This window comes from Accipiter gentilis, chromosome 11 (genome assembly GCF_929443795.1).
Source record: "Accipiter gentilis chromosome 11, bAccGen1.1, whole genome shotgun sequence".
In the NCBI taxonomy this organism is placed as follows: Eukaryota; Metazoa; Chordata; class Aves; order Accipitriformes; family Accipitridae; genus Astur; species Astur gentilis.
In genome coordinates, this window is record NC_064890.1 from 25,162,917 (window position 1) to 25,187,788 (window position 24,872).

Consider the following 24,872-nt stretch of genomic DNA (forward strand, 5'->3'; position numbering starts at 1 on the left):
CCGGGTAGGAGCCAAGTGTCATGGTCCCTGAGCCATTTGGCTTGCTGGTAGAAGTATGCATGGTTGGACAGGAGAGCCATCAGATAGTAATGTGAGCCAGTAAGCTTGGTCAAATATCCTGCAGGGCACTAAAATGATAGTAAACATTATTAATAAATGATTGCTATTGATATAATGTACCTCATTTCTGTGCATTCTTTCCCCCCTGCTTTATCAGAATATTAATAAGGGAAAAAGAGGTGAAGGATTCCTCTGGGCAAAATGTCATGCTATTGACATTTTATTCTGAAGTCTTGGTTAAGCTTACTGTTGCTTTACAAACGTGTGAAATAGCATAGAATTCACTTCAGTATGATAACAAGCAGCGGCCTAATGATTCCCTACCAGCTGCTGAAGTGGAAGTGAGAAGGACAAAGTATAGTGTTAAGAAGGAGACTGTTTTCTGGAAGTTTAATTTCCATTTTTCGTGAGGGGTCCATTCCAGTTTCAGCAATGCAAAATTAACCCTGCGTTGAAAACATTTTTCCTTGTGTGTGCTTTTAAGTATGACCACTTTAAACTTCTTCTCTCAGTCTTCTTGTAAATGCCCTCAGTTCTGCATTCTCCATCTGGATCTACCTGTAGATCCATGCAGTCAGCAGGGAAAAGAATGAGATTTCTGAGAAATTCTCCACTTCTGAGTATATGACAGATGAAATCCAGTATGAAGGAAAGTAACACACATAAGGAAACCCTTAAATAGACTTATTACACTGTCTCTTTCTATCTATGTGTATGTGTGAATGCACATATGTATGTGAGAAATGCAGGTATCCAAGTCCATACTTATGCCAGGTATTGTCATAGTTCAATTGTACATGGATTTTGAATTAGATTATTTTAAAGCACGTTTCTGTCTTTGCTTATAACTTAGAACAAATTTTCTATTTTGTCTTTCACTGAAGAGAAGCACATTACATACCTGCTTGCTTTTTCTACATAAACTGGTGATTCTGCTCAGTTTAAAGTTTCTACTTGGGAAAAAATTCATTAATGTTGACAGGAAATATGTCTGAGTAAAAAATGTAAGGGCTTGGCTCTCACAATCCAGTCAGCTTACTGCAGCTTATACATGCATACAAAAATTGATTTTTTCTAAACGAGGTTTCTAAATTTTCCTGAATCTATTCAATGCACATTTTTACCTGCTTTGTTTCTCTTGAAAGCTGTATTGTAGCTTTACCTCATGCTGTTTGCATTGAAGAGAATTAATGTGGAAGGAAAGAACAATTTCAGAAATTGAATTCTGGTTCTGATAAAACCAATTACTTGGGATTTGTGCAATCTTTAGATACATAAGTTTTACTGTATTATATGCAAGTTATAAAATTCAGGTGATTTAGTATAAGCAGAAATTTCAAATTTGAAAAACTGCCTTAAGTTGTGATAACCTACCACCTTGAACAAGATAGGTAAATGAGCAAGAAAGGTGTATTGTAATGAGCTTCTGATAATTCCTGATGAGCTAAGCATCTCCACTGGAAATGTTTGGGGGATTTTGAGTATAACTAGGTCACCTTACAAACATTCCTGGTGGAAAATACAGTTTAAACATCCTCTGGGTTCAATTGCAGCAGAGTAGAAATTTTGTCTCTGTCAGTTTTAGAAGAATGCAAGTCAAAATAAGTTGCAGGTGGGTAAGATCCTTTGCAACAGAGCACAAAAGACTGTAGTTGCCGCATCAAAGCTTGCATTTGAATTTAAACTTAATCGAAATTTTGTGCTGCTCTGAACCAGTGGGTTTTTTCAGCACTATGCCTAATTTCATAGCTTTGTAGGTTATGGACAGACAGAATCTCATGATTCACATTTTGTGCTGGTAAGTTAATTCAAACAACAGGACTTGGAAAAAATAGTAGGTAAAATATGTGTAGTTCACTTAGTAGGCAGGAAAATACATCCTAACAAGATAGAGCTTCCGTATCTTTTGAAAACTAGGAATCGAGACCTTGACCATTGTGATGAAGAAGGTTTCCTCATCCTGTGTGCTACTCAGGTCATGCTGAGGTCTAGATGTGTAGATGATTTAGGACAGAATCACACAGAATCACAGAATAATTGAGATTAGAAGTGACCTATAGAGGTCATCTAGTCTAACCCCCCTGCACAAGCAGAGCCACTTAGAGCCAGTTGCCCAGTACCATGTCCAGTTGGATTTTGAACACCTCTCAGAACGGAGACTCCACAACTTCTTTGGGGAACCTGTGCTCAGTCACATTTACACAGGAAAAGTGTTTCCTGATGTTCACTGGAATCTACTGTGTTTCAGTTTGTGCCCATGGCCTCTGGTCCTGTCACTGGGCACCACTGAAAAGAGCCTGGCTCCATCTTCTTTACAATCTCCCTTCTGGTAATTATATGCATTCATGAGATCCCTCTCTTAAGCCGCCTCTTCTCCAGGCTAAACAGTCCCAGCTCTCTCAGCCTTTCCACACAGGAGAGATGCTCTAGACCCTTCTTCATCCTTGTGGCCCTTTCCTGGACTCTCTCCAGTATGACCACATCTGTCTCGTACTGAGGAGCCCAGCACTGGACCCAGCACTCTGGGTGCAGCCTCACCAGGGCTGAGTAGAGGGGAAGGATCACCCACCTTCGACCTGCTGGCAATATTTGTCTAACACAACCCAGGATACCATTAGCTTCCTTTGCCACATTGCTGGCTCAGGTTCAATTTAGTGTCCACCGAGATCCCCAGGTCCTTTTCTGCAAAGCTGCTTTCCACTCAGTTGGCCCCCAGCATGTACTGGTGCCTGGGGTTGTTCCTCCCCAAGGGCAGGACTTTGCACTTCCCCGTGTTGAACTTCATGAGGTCCTGTCAGCCCATTTCTTCAGCTTGTCATGGTCCCTCTGGATGGCAGCACGACCCTCTGGTGTGTCAGACGATGAAGCAAGGACAAACCCTGTCTCCTCAAAACAGAGGGAGACTGCTTGAGGTTTATACGGAATGCAAGATTCACCACATCTAGGGCCATAATTGAAATTGTATTTTAAGATAGCCTAAAGGGGAAGAAAAAAACGAAACCCACAAAACATTGGAAATCATAAAAATGTAAACAGTTCAAAGTCTCAAAAATAGAGATAATTAGTAACTCTTTTCTTAATGTTCTGGATTTTGACAGCTCAAAGCACTGTTATGTTACAGTCTTGCAGTGACAGATGAATGAAATAAGTGTAACCAGATACATTCTTTCTGCTTGCTATACATGTGATTCTATAAATTCGACACTGCAAAGAACATCTTTGTGGCTATGCCAAATTCTAATGTTTGCCTTTCAAATTTTTGACCTTTAGCAGTGAGATACAAGCAGCCATTGCCTGCATCACAGATTTGTGGTACAGTATCTTTCAGAAGAACTGAGGTATTAGCAGGGGTGGTGGTGATGCTGTCTGTAGTGAGGCCATGATGCTACGTCAGTTAGAAAACATGGAGGAAAACTGACCTGTTTGCGTGGGAAGGAAACTGAAATCGCAATTTCAGAAAAAGGATTTGAAATACACTGATACTTGGCTGGGATGTGAATGCTGAGTGGCTTCTGATGTGCCACAGTCAAACCCCAGCAAGCAGCATGATCTGCCATTCTGCGGGGAGCAGCACCCCTGCACTCAGCACACAGCAGCCTCCTAGCATTGTTTTTTAAATGATATCTTGCAAAAAAAAATTTGTAAAGATCCCTGTTAAAGCAAATTGAGAAAATGCAAGCACACGGTCAACCTAGTATCCTGTGAAAAGAATTACTGATGGTACATTATGGGTAGATGAAGTTCAAGCTACCAAACCCAAAATCTAGTTCAGATAGCAGGTATTTGTCTTATGGTAGCAGTTGGGGTGCCTGCCCTCCCCTCCTCGGACGTTACACCTCATGATTCAGACCATCAAAAGTGACCCAAAAGGATTCTTTGACCTCCCCTTTCACACTGTATTTTGAGCTTTTGTCTGTGCCTGCATGCCCTAAATATTTTCAAGCTCTTTTCTGCATTTGTGAAGTTTAATACTAGTAAGCAGTATCTGGTTTGTATACCGCACTTTTTCTTTTTAAATAGAAGCTAAGATTTTTATGTAGTTTTCTGATTCCAACACCTGGTTTAATCGTGTTATGACTAAATTTGGAAAAATTACCATTTGTCAGCTAAGTAGGGTATATCGCACTGTAGTGCACAGCGCAGTTTGGGGGCAGGAACTAGGCTAAGATACAACCTAAACAAAGAAAGGGAGTGGACCCTTCTTCCTCCTCGCCTCCCTCCTTGAAAGTGCAGAAAGACCTTCCCCTTCCTCTGGCTGTTACAGTAAGAGCAACAACTCCACAGAGAAGATGTGGTCATAGACCCCCCATACTGTTAGAAATGAAAAGGAGCAACAAGCACCACCAGGACAGTTTTCTTGTTCTTGATGTGCACACCTAAACACAGCAATAAAAAAGTGAAGAAGTACAAGACAGGAAAAGAAAGCATAACCATCCGTTGAACTGATAACCCACAAATCGCACGTTGAAACTAGTGTGAAGTGTAGCCTGTTTCTATGATTCATTATCATTTGTCATTTCAGCCAATGAAAATTTTATTTTCCTAGTATTTTGTATTTTTCTCATATGTGTTTGCAACCATTCGATTTATATTTTTTTGTAATTTCAAATGTATAAAATGGCCCCAATTCTTTTTTCTTGTCTCTAGCTATTCTATTTTGGAACAGCCAACAAAACCCCAGCAACAACAACAAAACAAATGAATAATTTTGGATGTAAGCTCTGTTTGCTTTGAAAAACATCAGTATGTTGGTGCATCAAAATGTTGCCAAATTAGCTGTCTTTCTCCTTTCCAAGAGAGATGATTCTGAATTAGGTGGCTTGCAAAATAGATCAAAGGGAAGAATTTTGTCCAGGCTACTTCTATTTCAGGTTCAGTTGGTAATTACAGTGTTCAATTCTGGTCTAGGACAATGTAAATGGCAGCCTTTATTTTCTGTATCTTATTTAGTCAGGTCTTGTGATTGTTCACTGCATATCTGAGATCAAGTATGTCATTGATAAATTCAGAAGAACCCTGAGGAACAAGACAGTGACTCACACATCCCATGGTTCAGATTAGGTAAAGGCAAAGGGGGCACTAAACAACAGAATAAAATATGGTTTAATGACTGACAAGACTGCCACTAAATAATCTAATTTGATTTACAAGAATTCCATGTAAATATAATCCATTTCTCAAGGAAGTATCTTGTCATTTATAGTTTAGCATGAAATATATGGCACGGGGAGAATGATTTCAATTCAGTAAGCTCATGTTTGTGCAGCAACAAAAGGATGAGAAGGTGTGCCTGAAACAGAGAGGCAGGGTGTACCAGGGCAGCTCTCACTCCCGCTGCAGGTCAGCTGGAAGGAGCGACTGCCGCCTTCAGGTCTCCAGTGGGTCCCAGGCTGGGGTGTTTCGGAGATCCTCCTTCCAGCCTCAAGACTAAATTTTCCTGAATCTCTGTGAGGTAATGTGTTCTGATTTCAAATGTGCTAAATTACCTCACCCGCAGGTAACTTAGAGAAATGCATCTCCAGGCGGAAGGGATGAATATACAGGCTGGTAAGTGTTTGGGGCGACAGTTCTGCAGGGAGCTGATACTTTCAGGTTCCCATTTAGCATAGTCATTCTGCCTGCCTATAGCTGTGCAGGTACTGAGTCTTTGGGCTGCACAATCCATGACCCCTTGTATTTTCAGCCGCAAATGTGACCAAAACAAAGCCCACTTTTAGTAATGTTTCTGGCAAGCTGTGTTGCCTCCTTTCTCCAGCATGGGTAAATTTGTTAAAACAGGTTTAATCATGGGAAGCTAGTGGATTTCTTAGTCCCTGACACCCCTTCTTCACAGGCAAATGCTCTTTTGTTTTATATGCTTTTTCGGAGGCGAAAGGGAATCTTTATGTGAGAGCTTCATGACAAAGTACTGGCAGCAGAGCAACAGAAATAAAGCTGTAGTCTCATGATTATATTCTAATAGCTTGCTTTTTATTTTAAGATACTTAAACCTAATCCCCCAGGTTAGCCCAATCACAGTCTCCAATGTAGCATTGTGTTCAGCTATTAGCAGGTGGTTTTTAAAGCCCTCTTTAGATGATACACGGGGCCCACATAGTGAAGTCAATTGTTAGACAGGATATAATTTAGACTTCAGCTCTTCCTCTCAGTTTGAAATAAAATGATTACATTTCAGGAGAGCCTAAGGGAAGATTAAAAGTTTTATATCAAAAGTTGAATATTTTCTTTTGTTGTACACTCTTCTTTTAAAGAAAATGGTATTCATTTAAAATAATGCATGTTCTGATGAATTTGAAAAGGCACTACTCTGAATTAAAAAGAAATTCATAAAGTATGCATGTATGGGAGAGGAAGATTGCAATCTTCATTTAAGTGTTTAGTCAAAGGTTTTTAACTCAGCCCATTCTGCTTTGTTCATAGAATGAGGTATCCGCAAAGATGCATTGTAAATAACAGATGGCCCATAGCGTTTAGAGAGCAGCGGTTAAGGTGACAAAATCTTCTGGGGCTCCTCTCCACAGGCAGGTTATAAAGCAATATTATAGCCTCTGTTCCAGACTGGAAAATGGGCCTTGCCTGTCTTTAAACCCATTAAAAGTGGTTCCAGGCAATAGCTCCACATAATTATAGTTCTGGTAACCCCTGTGATGCCTCTCATTTCTCGTATCCCAAAGTTATCCAAGGGCAGAGGCCACTTGTAGAATACAAAGTTGTAAAGCTGACATGGGTCTTAAAAATAGATGGACTAGCCCAGATATGAACAGAGTAAGAAGTGGAGAGTCAGATATGAACAACAGGATTAAGTTACCATCTGATAAGGTTGGCTAGCTTTTACCATTCATATCAGAGGGGTTGTTTTGCCAAGGATGCCCTGGGCACATTTGTAAAAAAGCATTACCTATTAAAGGGAATTCCTGGAAACTTCCTAAAAGCCAATGTGTACATGCAGTGAAGTCTCTTGTAGGAGTTCACCACATCAGCCAAATGAGCATAGATCTTCTTTTTCCAGAAGCCATCAGAAGAGTCTAAATACTACACTGCTGTAGTTAAGTAGCTGGCTTTCACACCTGTTAAAATGAAGAGTGCAAAACCTGTTATTGTTACTAATGGGGGTGGTCACTGAACTGGCAAGTTGAAGTCTTCTTGTGATTTTATTGCAGATAAAAAAAGTTAATTTCTTTCAGTATATTCTTCTGTAAAAAAGAAATAAATTCTTTTACCTGTTAGCACTAATGCATACTACTATTTTAAGGCAGCATTAACAACATGGGTTTATGTTCATTTGCCTAATATCAGTGGCGCTTGTTTTCACATGTGGACACCTGACCATGGGAACCTAGGTTAACGCTACCACATTAGCCTCCATACTGCCAATTAAATAGACAATAATAACTATTGAGGTTGACTGAGGATTTAAGAAGGATGGGTGCTCATGGTACAGAATGGTGAAGGTCTGTGTTCAGTTGATATTATCTCTTGCAAAGGATATGAATTGTTAATGTGCTGTTATTCCAGATTTCTAGAAGAACTGATGTGGTGGGGGAATTAAGACGACAATTAATGGCCACTGAGGAAGACGACAGTTTATCATATCCTCCTCTGAATGTGACCACTGGAAATGATATATGCATCCTTTTTTATGCTAGTAATTTCAGCCTCAAAGCCAACAGTTCCGTTCTTATAGATCTGACAAATGCAACATTTGTAATGCAAAATGTGGATATTTCTTCCTCTGAGTGCTCAGACATCAACACAACGTGAGTAGCACAAGAAATTTCATATCATAATACATGTGATTCTGAAAACTAATCAGAAATGGTGCAATGTCAAGTTAATACTAATTTAATTTTTTTCTTCTAAAGCATCCAAAATAAAAATACTAAATTGCATATTCCTAGAAGAAAAAGAACTAGTCAAGACCACAAAAAATTGTTCAGATGCAAGCTCTTATTTTCACAATTTTTTTTCCTCTTACGTTCATTAGTTCCTTGTTTGTTTATATTTGGTCCAAACAGGTTTCTGTGTGCCCAATCTCGTAATCACAGGAGTCTCCACTGGCATTAATGAGATCATCATTTCATTGTAAAACTCCCTTGAAGGGGAGTATTGCCAGTTACTAGGTAGTAATTCAGCTGGAAGTATATTAATGAAACATGATCTCTGTTTTCCTTTATTTTGAAGCACTTGCTCTTGGGTAAAAAAACCTCTAGAAATATTTTGTCATATTATTCTGTGTACTGAACCTTTGCTATATGACTTTTGTAATTGCCTATTGATTTAGAATATTCCCTCCGATTGAAATGTCACAATGATCTAATTAAAGCTGACTACTCTAACATTAAAAATCTGTTTCTTATTCTTAGACTGTCATTAAAATACACAAAGCCAGTGAATGGAATCAGCAGCCTAGAGATAAGGTAACTTATGATTTATTCTTAAATAGATCTTTCTGATGTACAAAGCCTATTTGTAAATTAGGAGCAAAAAAAAGAGGAGGAGTTAAGTAAAAATGTTTTTGAAATTATGATTTGCTTTCTAATCTGAGGAGTCACTATGCAGGAGAGCAATAATAGAGTCTTTATACAGAGAATATATTAATATGCTCAGGTAAAGTTTTGAAAAAGTGGTGTAGGCAAACAACCATACTGCAAGGTACTGGTTATATGCAGTATCCTGTTTTGCTAATAGGATCAGACCACGATCCTGTCTCAGGGAAATCTGATTGTGATTTGTAAACAATTCTAGGGGCTGAAGTCTACTTGCATGGCCAGGGTTGTATTGAGTCCTTGTGTGATTACCAGTGTACTCTGTCAGAGCTAGCTTGTGGCTAATGACGGGTACAAAACCTCATAATTTTTCTGCTCCATGGATGGTGACAAGACCACATTTCTCCTACCGTGAGAAAAGAGAAGAAAAGTTAGGGAATGGGAAGGCTTGGGATGAAAAGGCAAAGGGAGAACTTGCAGTGGTTGCTTTCACTAGTGGATTCTAGGGATGGGGAAAGCACCTGCTACTGTTTGAGGACTGCCATACAGCTGCTGGTCCACAAACCTCCGTTCTTTCCTCAGCAGCAGGAACAGCAGTTGAAATTATTTTCTTGAGCTCTGGCAATGATGATGTGGCCTGCTCATTTCATTTAGGTACCTCAGTTAATTGCATAAATATCTTTGGGAAGGACTTGGGCCAAGAAACTTGCACCAAATTAAATTTGCATATATCAGAGGATGAACTGGATGTGTGCTTGGGCAGCAGGAGGACAAATGACTTTTGCCATCTAAACCGCTTTTGACATCTTGAATAAGGGAAATTGAAATCCAGGGAAACCAAAGAGAGAAGGTTTAAATGTAGCACATAATCAGAGCTTGGGCAATATTTTGATGGGAGAGTAAAAGAGGCACGTGGCACCAAGATGATAAGTACAAATGAATAAATACCATTATTTACACTGGGATAGAAGGACATTCTACATTTAGGTTAAAGGACCCCCAGAAGGACTTGTGCTGAAGTGAGTCAGTGATGTGTTTGGAGTTGTATTTGGCGTGCCTAGAGACTCTTGCGGTCATCATCAGAGACCTTGATAGGTGGCAAAAAAAATACATGCTTTGTTATTTAATATCTACCCTCCCCAGCAAGCATCTAAAGCTTTGTGAAAAAAACATAATGTACAAAAAAGGTTGCTGTTAGAATAGTATTTTGACTTTTTTTGACTATTGTATTTAGTTCTGTATAGGATCCTTGAGACTAGTCCTTGGTGGTGGACTCAAGCATTTCTCGGTTTCAGTACTGTAAATTATCAAAGGGACATGCATTTCCCTGAAAACCATGGGGAATTAAGGAAACATTTTCCTTGGATCCCATTCCAAAAATACTGTTGTCAAACCAAGACTCTGCCCAAGTTGTGTCTTTACTTTGACTCCAAGTCACAAAATATCACTTTCTCTGGTGCTGCCCTGGTGCTTCTCTGTCTATTCTCTGCTGCTCCTGTCTCACTCTTGTACAGACAGACCCACCAAACCAGTGTCCTGGATTCTTATTCTGCACTTTTGCTCATACTAGTGCAGGTCTTAGCTGCCCTCCTGTAATCTCTTTCTGTATGAATGAATCTGGTAGCTTCCTACATTTGTCCTCAATGTGACCATCCTCAGCATAATACCATGCTTTCTAGTAAAATTACAGTTCCAAGGAAATAATATGAATCACAAAGCACTTGAAAATCCTATGGAGCATGATGCTGTGCTGCAAAACTAGCTACCAAGTTAATTGATAGATCTTAGAGAGGTTGTTTTCTTTAAAGAAGTCAACAGGTTTTGCTCAACTATACACCAGTAAATGGCAAACCTTAGGATGCCACTATAGCAAAAAAATACTTGGCAGTTGAAACATTTATTTTAGATTTTGATTGCTGCAGCAGGCATAAGAAGATCAAATGTGATGTTAGTGCACGCATATGGACTTAATGAGGATTATTCAGGTTTATGTTTAGTCATCTGTTTGTTAAAATCTTATAATTTTAATTAATTATTGGAAGAAAACTTTAATGTGATCATGAATCTGAGGTGCATCTGAAGAGAAGAAATTTGAAGCAAGTCTGCAGACAGTCTGCCTGTAAATTAAAGGAGAACATCAGTACAAAAGGTGAATGGTTCATGTTTTCTCTCTTATTCTGGAATATTTTTTTACATCCTTTGAGCCTGTTGTAGTAAAGGCAGAAATACTCACTAAGTTTCTCTTGACCTGTGCTTCTACTTGAATACATTATAACTAAATACGAAAATGCATAAACAGCCCTTGAAGCTGGGATAAGAAACTCGGGCTCCACAATAGGTGAGGACTTGAAAATTCGAGAGTAGGTGAAGTCCTGACCACTGTCATGCCCAGCAAGTAATTAAAGTAGCATAGGCTGGCTGTGTTTTGCAGGAGAATTTGATTTATTGCATTGGGCTAGGTGTGATCCAGGTTTTTAATAGGCCCTCAGGGTATTTAGACACAAAATGCCTAAACTGATTAATTTTTTGTGTGTGACGCAGGTGCCTAGCAATAAAAAATGGAATAGAGGAAGAAGGTGGGGGGTGGCTTCCAGGGTAGTCATTGCCTGGGCATTCACTGTGCATTGGCCTGCTTGTGGGAGGTAGAGAGTGATTGCTTCTGTATTGCTTTTTTTTCCTCTTTCCTTCACTTGTTAAGCTGTCTTTGTCTTGACTCACAAGTTTCTGCATTTTTGCTCTTTCTGTTCTCCCGCCCTGTCCTGTTGGGGACAGGGAGTGAGCAAGCAGCTACATGGGTGCTTGGCTGCTGGCTGGCATCAGCCCACACCACCTCAGAAGCCTTTATAAAGAAAACTTCCTGCTAAAGACACACCTCGTTATTTGTGCTGTTTTCTGTTGGATTACCTCTTGATGTAAGAGACAATTGTGTCATTTAGGCCTCTGTTAGCTACCATAATACAATATTGCATGGCATATAACGCAAATAATAAGATATACTCAACAGAACCAGAACAATCCTTTGATCTTTTCATGATTCAGGAACACCTTATTCACCTTGTTTACCGCAGCATGTCTATTGTCAAGAGCTTCTAAAACTCAGAGAGATACATTACAACCTCTGTTTTCCCCTTCTGGTTTACTTTGATTACATTTCTTGTTCACGATGACTCCTTGGTAAGGTTACAGTCTGCCTCAATAAACAGGACACAAGCAGGGCAAAGAGGTGGGAAGGAACAGAGCTTAGAGCCGTGACTGCATTTTGTCCCTCTGTAAAGGCCATTTACTTAGTTGTAGGAGAACATCTCTTGAAGACAGAAAGTGGCACCAGAGAGGACCACATTCAAATAGCTCAATTTCTTTGTCAATAAAAGAGGCTTTAATTTCAGCAGCATGAGCTGGATCCAGAGCCTGCCCTTACCACCGTGAGTCTACCACCTCGTGCTGAGCAGGTAGTCGTACCCCACCTCCTCCCAGCAGCTGCAATAGCTGCTTCATCCTATGCAAACAGCTGCCATCTCCCTCTCCCTCTCTCTAGCAAGAGCAGCAGTCCCATCCATCCATCCTCCTCCGCTTGCCGCTGAGACGCGAGCTGTTATGGGGTGGCTGTAGAGTGTTTCTGGTTGTGCTAGTTTTAGAAAAGTGAACTACTGCTGCAGCAGGGGTAGGAGCAGTGGGCAGTAGTTTTTGCTGGAAGAAGCATTGTCTCAGCTCTCTCAGCAGCTGATGACATCCAGCTGTTGAAGCACCTTCTCTGGGAAAAGGCGTTGAAGTGGATGCAAGTGCAGAGCATTAGTATTTTCCCCACTTAAATTGATAAGTACTTGACTGTTACTGTTGCTTGTAGCACGTACAGAATTGAATTGACCCCAAAACAACGTTTTAAAGTCTTTTACCTAACAGTTGTGTTTCTCTTTGAATCTTTGAAACAGTAGTAATTCTAGCTAGCTTCCTTTTCAGAAATGAGATGGAGATCGGTAACAGGTGGTAGCATTTAGAGTTCATATGGTTATCTGGCACAAAGGGAATCTGGCCTATGACCAGGAATTGTTTGTGCCACAATACATAAAGTACATACTGTCTGTGTGAAAGTTTGCTTCCTGTATTGGCTCTAATGTTTAATACAAACACAGTGTTGCCTATAGAAGCCGAGGTACTTTCAGTTCTACAGATAAAATCTTTCTTATATCCCCTCCTTTTGTCATTCATTTGCTGTATTGTGCTTATTCTATTTGCTATCTACGCATCTAAGAAAATATTAAACTAAATGAAGTAATTGTATTGATTTTTGTTGTTTGAATGTCTTTTTTGTAATTTGATGAATTATAGTTGTATCAGTTCCCAGTTAAGCTCATGCCTGTTGGAGGCTATTCACTATCAGTTGTTTGGAAAAATGCTAAAGATAAAAGCCTGTATTATTAAGTTAACCATGCTCAACTAGTTCACTAATTAGAATCTTAATTCTCATAAATCTGCAAGTAACATAAAATCTTAGTCTTTGGTGTAATGTGAAGAGACAGCATTCCCTTGGAGGCCAATTTAGATTGCACTCACATACATAGCCTTATAAAACTTGTTTGTTCATATGGTAAGTCTCCAAAGAATTTCCTTGTTTACCACTTTTCTTATCTTCTCAGCAAAAGGACAAAGCACACCCAGCATCTGTGGTTGGCACAAACATTTAAGTAAACTTCTCTGTGCTTATAACTGGCCTTCAGCTAGTGCCTATAGCATTGCTACTGAGACATCATGGGAATAGTGTTCAGATTGTGCTGTATACCAGGAAAAGATTCCTTTCTTTTAGCAATTATTATCTAGGCTAATACATGTATTAATTTTGTAACTTTATCACTATAACAATAGAACAATTCCATAAATATTTGTGAATGTGTGCTAGGTGAAATTCAAATGTTTTTTTCTTTTTCACTGATGCTTGCAGCTGGATGTTCTATGGAAAGAACTGTTTAGGCTCAAAACGTAAGGAACGCCATGAGACAAAACAGCCTTTTCTCACCTGAACGACACTTTAAGTTCTAACATTCCATCTGATCATTTTGAAAGTCTTGAGGATTATGAAGTTCTATGAGTCAAAAGCCACAGAGTAGTAAGAAAAAAAAAGGCTCAATTACTGTAGTAACCTAACCTGTCAAATTTTGTGTGTTATTCCTAAGGAGCATTGTTTGTGTTGAGTTTAGACTCTATGTTTTGTGGATGACAAGCAAATGATTTGAACAAACAAGCAATATTCTACAACAGAGTATATTTTCTCTCTCTATATATGTATACCTCATAGGACATAAAATATTCTATGTTGTGCCATATTTATAGATGACTGCTTGTTTTTCAAACCTGTTATTATTGCATTTAAGTTGCATTAGTGCATTTAAGTATTGCATTTAAAATCCACATACATTTTTACCCATTGTGGATAGACATATTAGAATATTTTCTTTTGTAGCAAGTCTCACTTATTGCTAAAAAGATTCCTCTTCTAAATTCTTTGTGGTTATCAATAAGCAAAAAAAATCTTCAGCAAACTATATAGAACAATACATTCATAGACCAAGTAGGGTTAAAGTAATAAGCAACATACGATAAGGAGAAAAGTTTATAATTTCCTTATGAGATAACTTGAATACCTGAAAGTAACTGGGTAAAAAGTGGTAAAGACTAGGATTTAGTCCTGATCTGTAAAGGATGAGGATGTACTTGTGGATGTTCTCAATTATTTCTGTTTCAGAACATTTGGGAGGTGTTCAGACTGCAGTGGTAGTAACATACATGTAAAACCCATCATTATAAACTACTGGAAACAGCTGCAATACTGCACATGCACAAACCTTCTCAAAATGAGAAAATATTTATTTGTCCCTAACCCACTACAAATTGGGAAACTAGGGCTGACAACCCCTCCCCACCCTCCAGTGAGAGAAAACTGTCTTCTACTGCAAATTCAGACATTTGCAAAGGAAATTGCCATTTAGGCATCTGAGCCAAGGAAGAATTGCAATGATAAATCAGAAGGGTTATCATGCCTGTACCTATCATAAAAGCAATTTTCAAAGAATCCCGTAAAATGTTTATTGAGAGCCACTGCAGGCCTACTGACAGTCTCGCAGGTTCTGCTCCACTGATTATAAGCTGTTGGTAACTGATGAAATACTGCACTGGCAGAGGCCCTTGAAGAATGAAATTGCATTAGCTTCTTGCCTGCCACAGCTATGGAAGGAAAGCTGTGCTTGTGAGATGAAACTCTGAGAAGTAGTAAAAACATATTCACATAGTCTCTTCACTTATGAACAATCCTAATGACATGGGACGCCAAGCTAAGATACCAACTGTGATGTTTGCAGCTAGCAGTGGTGAACATCTATCTACCACCACTAATTTATTAAATTAATATTAACTTTTTCTTTCCGTCATTTTGACTTTTTTTCCCCTCTGTTGTCTTTCTAGGTTTTTAATGACCAACAAGTTCTATGGAGGCTCAGCTAGAAATTGGTCCACTTTAGATTCAGTTGAGATTGTACAAGATGGAGAAAAGTTTGCTAAATTTAATGTTTCTGTCATCTCTGCTCCTGCAGAGTATTCATTTCATTGTCAGCTGGTGGGAACAAGCAATCTCTATCCTGCAAGGCTGATTCCATCCAACAATGAGGCAAGAAACTGGGATGTTTTCATTTCCAAGTTGCAAGTGAGTACACATTGCGATTTCAGAGATAATTCCAAGAACTATTACTTGCTATTGTAGGTGCTGAACAACACACATTCATAATGCCCTTACTTTCATTTCAGCCTGAAGGAAAATGTAAAAGAAAAGCTGTTCTCCCTAGGTGAGCTATTCAATAAAGGGGTAAAAAAGATGGCAGCTGCTGAACAATAAGAACATGAAAGCACAGCTTTGAAAAAAACCCCACAAAACCAAAAACAAACTATGAAGTTGTCCACAGAAAAGAAAAACCAATAAACCAAATGCCCTTAATCAGGCAAAGAATGACTAAGTCCCCATGCCTGTTTAATGAATTGGGCTGCTATTGGAAACATGGGCCTCTTAGGTGGCTGGCTTTATGCTGCTTACTTTGCACTTTGTTTACCTAGAAAGTAGAGCTTAGTGTGGTTACTGTGACATAGACTGACTGTATTACAGATAGAAACAAAGCCCAGTGCAATTAGATTTAATGGAAGGTTTGCCATGGAGTTCAATCAGGAGCAACAGTAGGTCCCGCACAGCCCAGAAGGAGAGCAGATGGCTTTTTTTTTCTTTTTTTCAATGAGGCATAGATTTTCTGTGTATTTAGTGCAGTAGTACAGACTACATATGTGAGGTGTCGATGACTGCATCTTTATTATTTTGAGCATTGATCTTGACTTAGGAGAAGCACATCAACATTTATATCTTAAAACAATATTGCATTAAGCAATCTCTTTGATTAAAGAGATCATGGAAATGGTAGGAATCATTCCAAACTGGACTCTATTTGTCAAAGATGAGCTAACCCCATGATAACTGGATACAAATGCTGATATAAATATATTTATGATTTTGATAACAAACCAAATCTCAATAATCTGAGTCCAGATTTGACATTTCTGCTTAAACAATAGATATCTCAAAGGAACAGCATTGGTGCTGAGGTTTATTTTCCACAGATTCCAGGATCAAGTCCCACAGTTTTTTGAGAAGCAATGTAGCAATACACACCAATGTTGTGAAGGTTCATCCTGATGATATTTTTTATGGAAAGGCCTGAAAATACCTAAATCCGTGCAACTGTAATTTGCCTAGTCAAGTCTCCGAAGTTAGACTTTGGCATCGCTAGGCTATGAAAGTACATGGGCTATGAAGATACAAAGCATCCACTTACAATGTATCTTTTCCCTGAATTTCTATATACATTAATACCGATGCCTTCTCAAAGCTTACCAAGGGGCCTTGCTCCATTCTTAGTAGGCATCCTTTCATTGGGGTCTTGATCAAGAGTAGTAGTAATAGGTTTCCTGCCTTCCTTAGTGATTTGGAGCAGCAGCTGCTTCCACTGTTAAGACAACTGAATTTCCAGTTCTTCTTAGGAAAGGCCTTTTTTCTCTAGTCGAGTCCTAAGCATGGAACACAACCTGAAAAGTCCTGTTCCGATCTTTTCTGTTGTGTGAGAAAACAGAAGGTCACCATTCTGGGTTCATTTCTAAGTTCTATCTGAACTAGATCATACCTTTCCAGGTATCTTTTACTGATACGTTGTGAAATCTGATTGATCTCAATATCAGCCTTTGCTCTAGAATGAGGTTTAGAAACACCCACGCTCTGTTGCATGGTGAAGAAAGCACACGGGATGTTCTCAGTGGTTGCAGCCAGCACAAAATCTTGTTGCTGAAACTGAGGAACATGATTTTCTTGTCAATGTTATGGCATGAATTAGAAACCAGGATCCAATGCCAATCTAGCTGGTACAAGTACACTTTGCAATGTTGGGTCCTGAAAACAGTATCACTGTATTAGGGGGACATACCACCTGCACAGGGAAGCCTTGTTGTTGTTGTTACAGGAACAGTTGTTCTACCACAATGTCTTTTATGGTTTGAGGATCTCAGAATTGTCCATGAAGTTGAAGAGGAGGCTGCCACCAAAAGCACTGCTTTTCTTTCTTATGTGTCATAGCGGTTTAGAAGCCCCTTTGCTCCTAAGAAAAACTGCCAAAAACTTTAAAATCAAGAATATTAGGATTCTTTGTGGCTAAAATATTTCTAAGTTCAAAAATAGATGTTCAGTGAATGCTTACAAGCAATGAAAACAACAGATTTTACCTGAAGGCTATGTCAAAGGTCAAATGATGAGAAAACTCCATGCAAAAAAACATTTTAAAAATTAACAGTAAATGCAAACTAGTATAATGAAGACAAATTACGCTGGTCCAGATACTAAAATTAAAACTTCCACAGTACATAGGCCTGTATCCAAAAGGCTTTTACATTCATAAAAACTAGAGAACCTCATGTAAGTATTTTTAACTTTTCTATAGGTAGAAATGCTGCTAGGAGTCACATTTTTATCTCCCACCTGGGATCTAACACCCCCACAGAAATGATAAAGCTTCAGAAAAACAATAAAAGAACGCTGCATATACTTCATCTCCCACCTAAAAGTAGACATAACATTTTAAGAATGTACAATTAAAGCTTTCACCTCGAAGGTTCAATAAGCATAATCCTGCTTCATAAAAACCCCACAATAGGATTGACATAATAAAATCCAGTACTTCTGGCTCTAGATCAGAAGCAGTAAAGCCTTTCTAAACCTAATATACCTGTTAAGTGCTTCAGAAAGTTCTTGTAAATGTGGTAACAAGCATGTAGTTTTTTCCACAATTTCAATCCATTTTTGAACATACATGACATAAATCATCAGATGCTTTCTGTTTTTATTGCAAATAAGTCTTTGAGACTACATTTCATCACTCCTATTCGCATTCTCATCTGTTGTCAAAGCAGTGCCTTAACAAGTGAAGGTTTTGGTAATCACCTGTATTCTCTAAAACTGTGCAAACAGTTATCCAACCCAAAAGCTTATTTTCACTAATCCTGCTTTAATTGGAAGTCTCACTGCCTATAGTGAAAGCAGGCAGTCTTTGCAAGTCAGCTACCATGATCTGACTGGAAAGATTCATCTAAAAGGCCCAAAAAAGCTTAAATTGCTAAAATTGTCTTCACCTCCATAGTACCTAAATAGCCCTTAGTTCTGCATATAATAATAGTTTTATTAAACAGCATTCTGGAAGGTATAGACATTGGTCTTAACACAAATACTATGTACACATTTACTTTAGGTGCCTGAGCCATGAATGAACTCAAACCCAGAGTGCTCACTAAATTCTTCAATGTTTGTACCAACACCTTTCTTTCATTACCACAAAGCTTTCAATTTAGTTTATCGTAAAGTATAAGCTAATCATGGAGTGGGAATATAGAAAAGTAGAAATCCATGATGATCCCCAAATTAGTTGATTTTTATGAGGAAAATAATATGGTAGGAGCTCAGTCAGTGGCAGACCTCGAGAATCCAGTCAAAGGAGAGATATTACCGATTTTTCTAACTGCTGGAAAAGCCTATACGGGTTTCATATGTTAATAAACAACACAGATCCCATACCTCAGTAAAGCAAACCTTCTCCCCTGTTTCGAGTCTCTGATGTCTAAGGAGGGTGGAAGAAAGATTTCACAACTGTTTTCTCCTTGAACTTTAACTAAAACTCAGCCAAAAAGGTCATCTTCATTAGATGCATTTTAAAGTAGGTTTCAGGAGTTCCGCTTGTCAAGGAGTTATTAGCTAAAAAATCTCAGGGTATTTCAACAAATCTCATGATCTTGGAAGGCCTTAACTCTCATGTCTTTGAGAGCTTTGAGTTTCCTACTTCATAAGTGGTCACTGAGCAATACTGATCACACATACCCTTTGGGACTTTACTTCCAAAAGTAACACAAATTTCTGAAGTGGGAAACCTACTTCTTGCCAAACAAATGAATTCTGCATCTTTAATTTCCTGTGTGAAAAGGGGATCTGGAAAATTGTTATGCAGAGGAATTGGTTCTCAGTCTTTTAATGGGCAGAGTGTGAGTGGTAATTAACAGGTACGGTTTTTGTAATTGCCACATATATCCTGAAAGTAGGGCCTATGCTCCATGCTTAATTACACTTATCTATCTACCTTTCTTCATTTTCAGATTCAAGGTTTCAACATTGAAAACAACCAGTTTTCTTATGCAAGTGACTGTACAGGTTTCTTCACTCCTGGAATCTGGATGGGCTTGGTGACGTCTATAATTTTACTGTGGATCCTGGCCTATGGTATCCATATGATCATGCAGCTTACAACAAACAGCAGATTTGATGATCCCAAAGGTGCAGCTCTGTCAGTTCCTCAGACAGAATAGCCATGGATTGACTTAATGCTGCTATGGCTTTTCCTGGTCTGATATTTATGATTTTTAGAACCTTTCTACTTCATATGTGTAACCTCAAAAGATATAGCAGAAAGGGATAATTAAACTACATATAAAAAGGATCCTCACACTTGGCAACAATAATAGTTCTACTTGTTATTACCATCATTTGCTAACAGCCATCTGTATTAAGGGTCTGAGGTGAGGCTGTAGAGTTTATTATTGTATCTGGCTGTTAGAAAGACCATTACAAACTGCCATCAGATCAACTGTTATTGGCAAAGAAAGGACATCACAACAGAGATAAATGGGAAGGATAAATAACTTATTTGATAGGAAACTATATATTGAAACCACTGGTCTCCATAAAGGCTCTGTAGTAAGTATGTCATGTTGATGCTACACCTTAAGAAGGCTGAACTGTGTCTTGCCATTTTTTCTCCTGAGAAAACCATCCAAAAATGTACGGAACTAATAAAGTATAAGTAATTAAATAAATGGTCTTGAAAACTTTTTTCAAAATACATCACTTTGTTCAGATATGGTATCACAAATGAGAATAGGTGAATTAAGGTTTAGCTTCCTTCTGTTATCTTATGCCTGTGAGAATGATGTTGAGTAATGCTAACTCGTGTTTATTTTAGCCATGGACAGCTGATGAAGTTACTAAGCGAGATAGGTCCTTGCCTAAACAGATCACAAAATTATATTTGGTGTCATGGCAATGAAGGCAACTTTTCAAGCCCATAACCTAGTATGATTCAATGTGCCAGTGCAGACAGCATCTTAACAGAGATAACATAATTTTCTTAGCATCTTTCCTTTTCTAGGTATCTTTGGAGTAGTTATGAAGTTTGTACAAAAAAGGAAAAATAAAATATATAAAGTCATTAGAAGCACTGTGCTAATGTACTGTTTAAGTTTGAGCATGTTTATGGTCATCTCAATGACTCCAGAAGCCTGAAAACGTTCAGAGTGTGCTGAATTCTTCTGCAATTAATAGACACTACATCTTCTCATTGTTCTCCTTGGGCAATCTGACTATGGAGTGAATTATTAAATGTTATGAAAAACTAGGAAATAGTAGAAAAGCAATGGTAAAATGGTAAAGAATGGTAAGAATAACATTTTCATTCTTCTGTAATGTTTTGTTATGACTGTGCATGTTCTATAAGTAGTTAAAGAACAAAAAGATGTCATTTTGACAAAATTACATTTGTCAAATGAGAAAAATTCTAAGTTTTCTGATCTTGATCCATGTCATAGGACAATGATACAGAGGAAAGACAGTTAGAATCAACTATTTAACAAGACCAATAATAGTTTCTACCCATCATTCCTGATTGTCACATTTTTATTATGCAGTCAAAGAGGTAAATTAAATGGTGTCTGAAGCTATTCCTCCTGAATCATTCAATCCTCATCTGGAAAACAAAAAGCAAGCTGGCATGTAACTAGCAGAGGTGAGTCCTCTGCTGTAATATTTTTCCCAAATGTTTTTCAAAACCTCAAAGAATGCTGGCATTTGATCTACGCAGAAATGCGGTGTTAGAAAGGCACATTTTCTTTGCAAAAATGAGTTACTGGACTTGTTTTATTAATTCTCCCTTAAAAGCAAGTTGCATGAATGTGACAATTGAAAATTGACATACTAGTCATGTGACTGATAGCTAGAAGAGAGGAAGCCTATTAAAAAGACTTGGTTTGTAGAAGACAGCTTTCTTATGACCTTTATCTAGATTCAACAAAATTTGGAACAGATTTTGTTCAACGGTGGTGATATACAAGAACTGAAGAACAGCTTTACAAAGCCACCCAGCTCAGGAGCCTATCTCCAGCAGTGGTATGCGTATGGTGAGCACATACCAGTACTTCCTGCAGATTTCTCCCATTCTCCACCATTTAAGCTCAGGGACTTCCTCAGCCAGAGGTCGTGTCTTCGTATTTAATAACTCTGGGTATAGGTATAGTCCATGAATTTGCCCAGCCTCCTCTTCAGCCTGTGGAGTCTCCGAGAGCTCACGGCGTCCTGATTATAGTGTGGCACTGGGGATACCTGTCTCCTCTCTTGCTTACCTGGGCTGCACTCTGGAGAAGGGGAGGAAGCAGAGTCTCATATAGGCCATACCATGGGCAAGAGATAAGCCTCTTTCAGAAGAGCTCAAATTGGAAGAGATGTGGGAAGAAATGTTTGTGAGATTAGCTTTTCGCTGATTCAGTAAAACTGAAGCCCTCTGAAAATGGCCAGAGTGAACTGTCTGCTGTGTTTGATATTACACGTTCCAGGGTGAAGGGGAAGGCGTTTTGGGGGAGAGAAGCTTTTTCCTTCCACCTTCTCTCGTGACAATGATGCCATGAATACTTTGGCAAGTAGGGCCTGTTTCTATAGTGAGCTGGGATGTCCCTGGGATGGAAAGCTCAAGCCACGTGCTGTAGCCCTTGATGTGGTAGGATTATCCTTTGTGAGGTCTGTGCTGGAAAAGACAGCAGAAAAGAAGAGGAACTGCCTACAGTCCTAGCTGTCCTGGGGGCCAGGTGGACCGGGCTGTGGCAACAACGGCCGGTCCCTCTCAGAAGAGGATCCGCTGCTCTCTGACCACGTGTGGTGGGTTGACCTTGGCTGGCTGGCAGATGTCCACCCAGCCGCTCTGGCCTCTCCCCACAGAGGCCACCCTTGCTGCCAGGACCTGGACAGGGACATCCAATACCCCCCCTCAGGGGACCGCGTGTGCTGCCGGAGTCCTCGTGCCACCTCAGACCCCTGCAGCTGCACATCACGGTGCCCTGTGGCTGGAGACAAAGACAACCGACCACTGATTTCGGCAGGGCTCGATTGCTTCCTTTTAAATAGGGCTAGGCCTCAAGAACTTCTAGCAGGATTTTGCACCTTCCTGTGTTTGCTTACCTTTCTGAATAAAGCTAGAAACCTGCCAGGAGCCTTCCAGTTCTGTGTACTTCTGATTTCACAATTCATCTTAATCACAGGTGTACTTGTTAAAACACGCCTGCTTTGGGAGCTGTTCCAGCCAGAGTATTAGCTCTGTCTGGAAGGTGTGAGCCTTTAGGACCTCCCCCCAGCGGTCACTGAAGTTATCAGAAGTACTGCCTTCTGTGAGTGCTAACTCATTTCTCTACAAAGTACAAAAAAATTTAAGAAAGATGGAGAGGATGACTGGAAAGAGCATCAGTTAGAAAAGTAGAAGCTTTTTTTTTTTTTTGCTTTCAAATATATAAATAAATGGAACTTTTTCAAGGAAAAATATCAGAAACTATCAAAAAACTATGGCACAACTCAAAAAAATCAATTTAACTGTGAAAAAAAATCAAGATTAAAACCAGAGAAAACCCAAACCTAAACACAAAAGTCCTGAAGCCATAAGTTAAGGTATTTCTTCACAAAACTCAGCAATAATCATTTGTTGGAGGGGAGAGCTGAGATGGAGCTAGAATCTGAACTTCCTGACCTGATACAGGTTTGCTTAGTGTTATGGTCTGTTGGTTTCTCTGCTTGTAAAATTACTTTTTTCACAAATCATGTGGAAACCCAGCAATGACTTTTAATGAAGCAGAATTATAATAGAAATAGTCCAAGAGTAGTCTTTTTATGTAGGCAATAAAGGAAGATAAGTCATTCCACCTGTCAAGGAAAGACTCAATGAAGTAATTGGCTCCTCCTTTCTTTCTAGGTGACTGATAAATAATTAATTTACAAACCTAAATCAGCTGAATTATTAGGCAGTGTCCAGGTGTTAGAAGGCTCTGTAATTATTTCAGCATAAACTGGGGTCAAGCAGGGGAAACCAGAGATGCTGAAAACAAGGAACAACCATGAGAAGCTGACTCCTAAGATAATCAGATATACAAGAAGCCTGAATGTTGGATACTGGTCACCGCTGGCAAAAAACTAGCAGTAGTCTGAGCAGGTGGTGATGATTGTGGGGGCAAGCAGAGTGATAAGCTCATCCTTACATTGAACAAGAGAATGAGACAACCCACCCAAAGGGGGCAGGGACCGCTTTTCCTGAGGGCTGTTTTAAATGTCGCATCCTGTGGTCAGTTGACCTTGGCTGGCTGCCAGACACCCACTCAGCTGCTCTCTCACTCCTCCTCCTCCTCAACAGGACAGGGGGAGAAAATAAGATGGACAAGCTTGTGGGTCGAGATAAAGGCAGGGGCACCACTTACCAGTTACCATCATGAGCCAAACAGACTTATGGAAGATTAATTTATTGCCAATTAAAATAGGTTGGATAGTGAGAAACAAAAACAAAATTAAAACAACACCTTCAGTCTGCTGAAATGCCAAAAAATCCTGTGGTGTCTAATATCTTCCAGTAAAGGAAACTGTTCTTCAGTTTACTAATAAATGTTCTGCTCTCAGATCAGCCTATTCCCTGTTGAAACTTAATGCAAAATCAAGGAGAAAAGAGTCGTTTCTTCAGAAGTCAGATTTCTAAAGCCTTGAAAATTATTGAAATGCATGGGGAAAAAAAAAAAAAAAAAAAAAGAAAGAAATGAGATCTTGCTAAGGGGTGGTTCCCTAAGTAGTCTCTCACTTCCAAAATGTGGGATGGTGTCTTAGTCTTCCTACCTGTGTGGGTGGACAGGAGACTTACGACAGTGACTGAGACCAAAAGGAAATCATCTGCTATTGATGTCCCACAAATGAAGTGGCTTCCTTGTCTTCACCACAACTTTTTGAATGCCTCCTGTTTGAACACAGGTCCCCTGCTCCAGATTGGCTGGATTTCTGTATAACCCCTGGACCTGGTATGTTTATTATAGTTGAACTTAGTTTTAGACTGTTTTATGTATTTTTCATTATTGTCATAATGGAAGATAGTTTACTGAATGATGATATATTTTCTGCTTTGCAAATGGAAGTGCGGGTGTCCAGTGGAAGACTGGGAAACCCGTTTTGAGTCTGTCTTAATACTCCTTTAACTAGTTGTGTAGAAGTAACATAATATGAATGGTGTACAGTCACTGTGACATCATATGCAACTTTCTTTAATGAAAACTGTGCAAAAAATAATGTTTGCAACATAAAAAACCCCCGACAAATGCTTTCATAGAATTACTTTTGGAAGGTGGATAAGTTAAGGACTTTCTGATGTAATGTTTGAATTATAATTTTGTGTATCCTATTTATCCTGGATAAATATGGATATATATGGATAGCAGAGTGATCAATTTAGTTCTGTAGCAGATATCTTTCACTGAAGCATACTGGCATGATTTGAGATATTACTGTCCCTGTCTACCCTGCCATTCATTCACTTATACCTGTGCCTCAGCTGTTCATTAAGTTCACACCACTGTGTTCTCTTTTTCCACCAAGGATGTAATATATCAGATTTTGCACTAGAGTAGCTGAGATGCAGGTGCTTGTGT

The 24,872-nt window shown here is 39.1% G+C and overlaps 1 protein-coding gene across 1 annotated transcript in view; it reads left to right on the forward strand.

The window, feature by feature from the left end:
- Positions 1-19,888, forward strand: part of ATP6AP1 (ATPase H+ transporting accessory protein 1) — a 53,182-nt gene extending 33,294 nt beyond the window's left edge. Inside the window, exons 7-10 of the mRNA XM_049813623.1 lie at positions 7,576-7,817; positions 8,424-8,477; positions 15,000-15,237; positions 19,260-19,888. Of these exons, the coding sequence (XP_049669580.1) occupies positions 7,576-7,817; positions 8,424-8,477; positions 15,000-15,237; positions 19,260-19,469 (744 nt within the window). The 3' untranslated portion in view covers positions 19,470-19,888. The remainder of the gene's footprint in view (positions 1-7,575; positions 7,818-8,423; positions 8,478-14,999; positions 15,238-19,259) is intronic.
- The last annotated feature ends 4,984 nt before the right edge of the window (positions 19,889-24,872 follow it).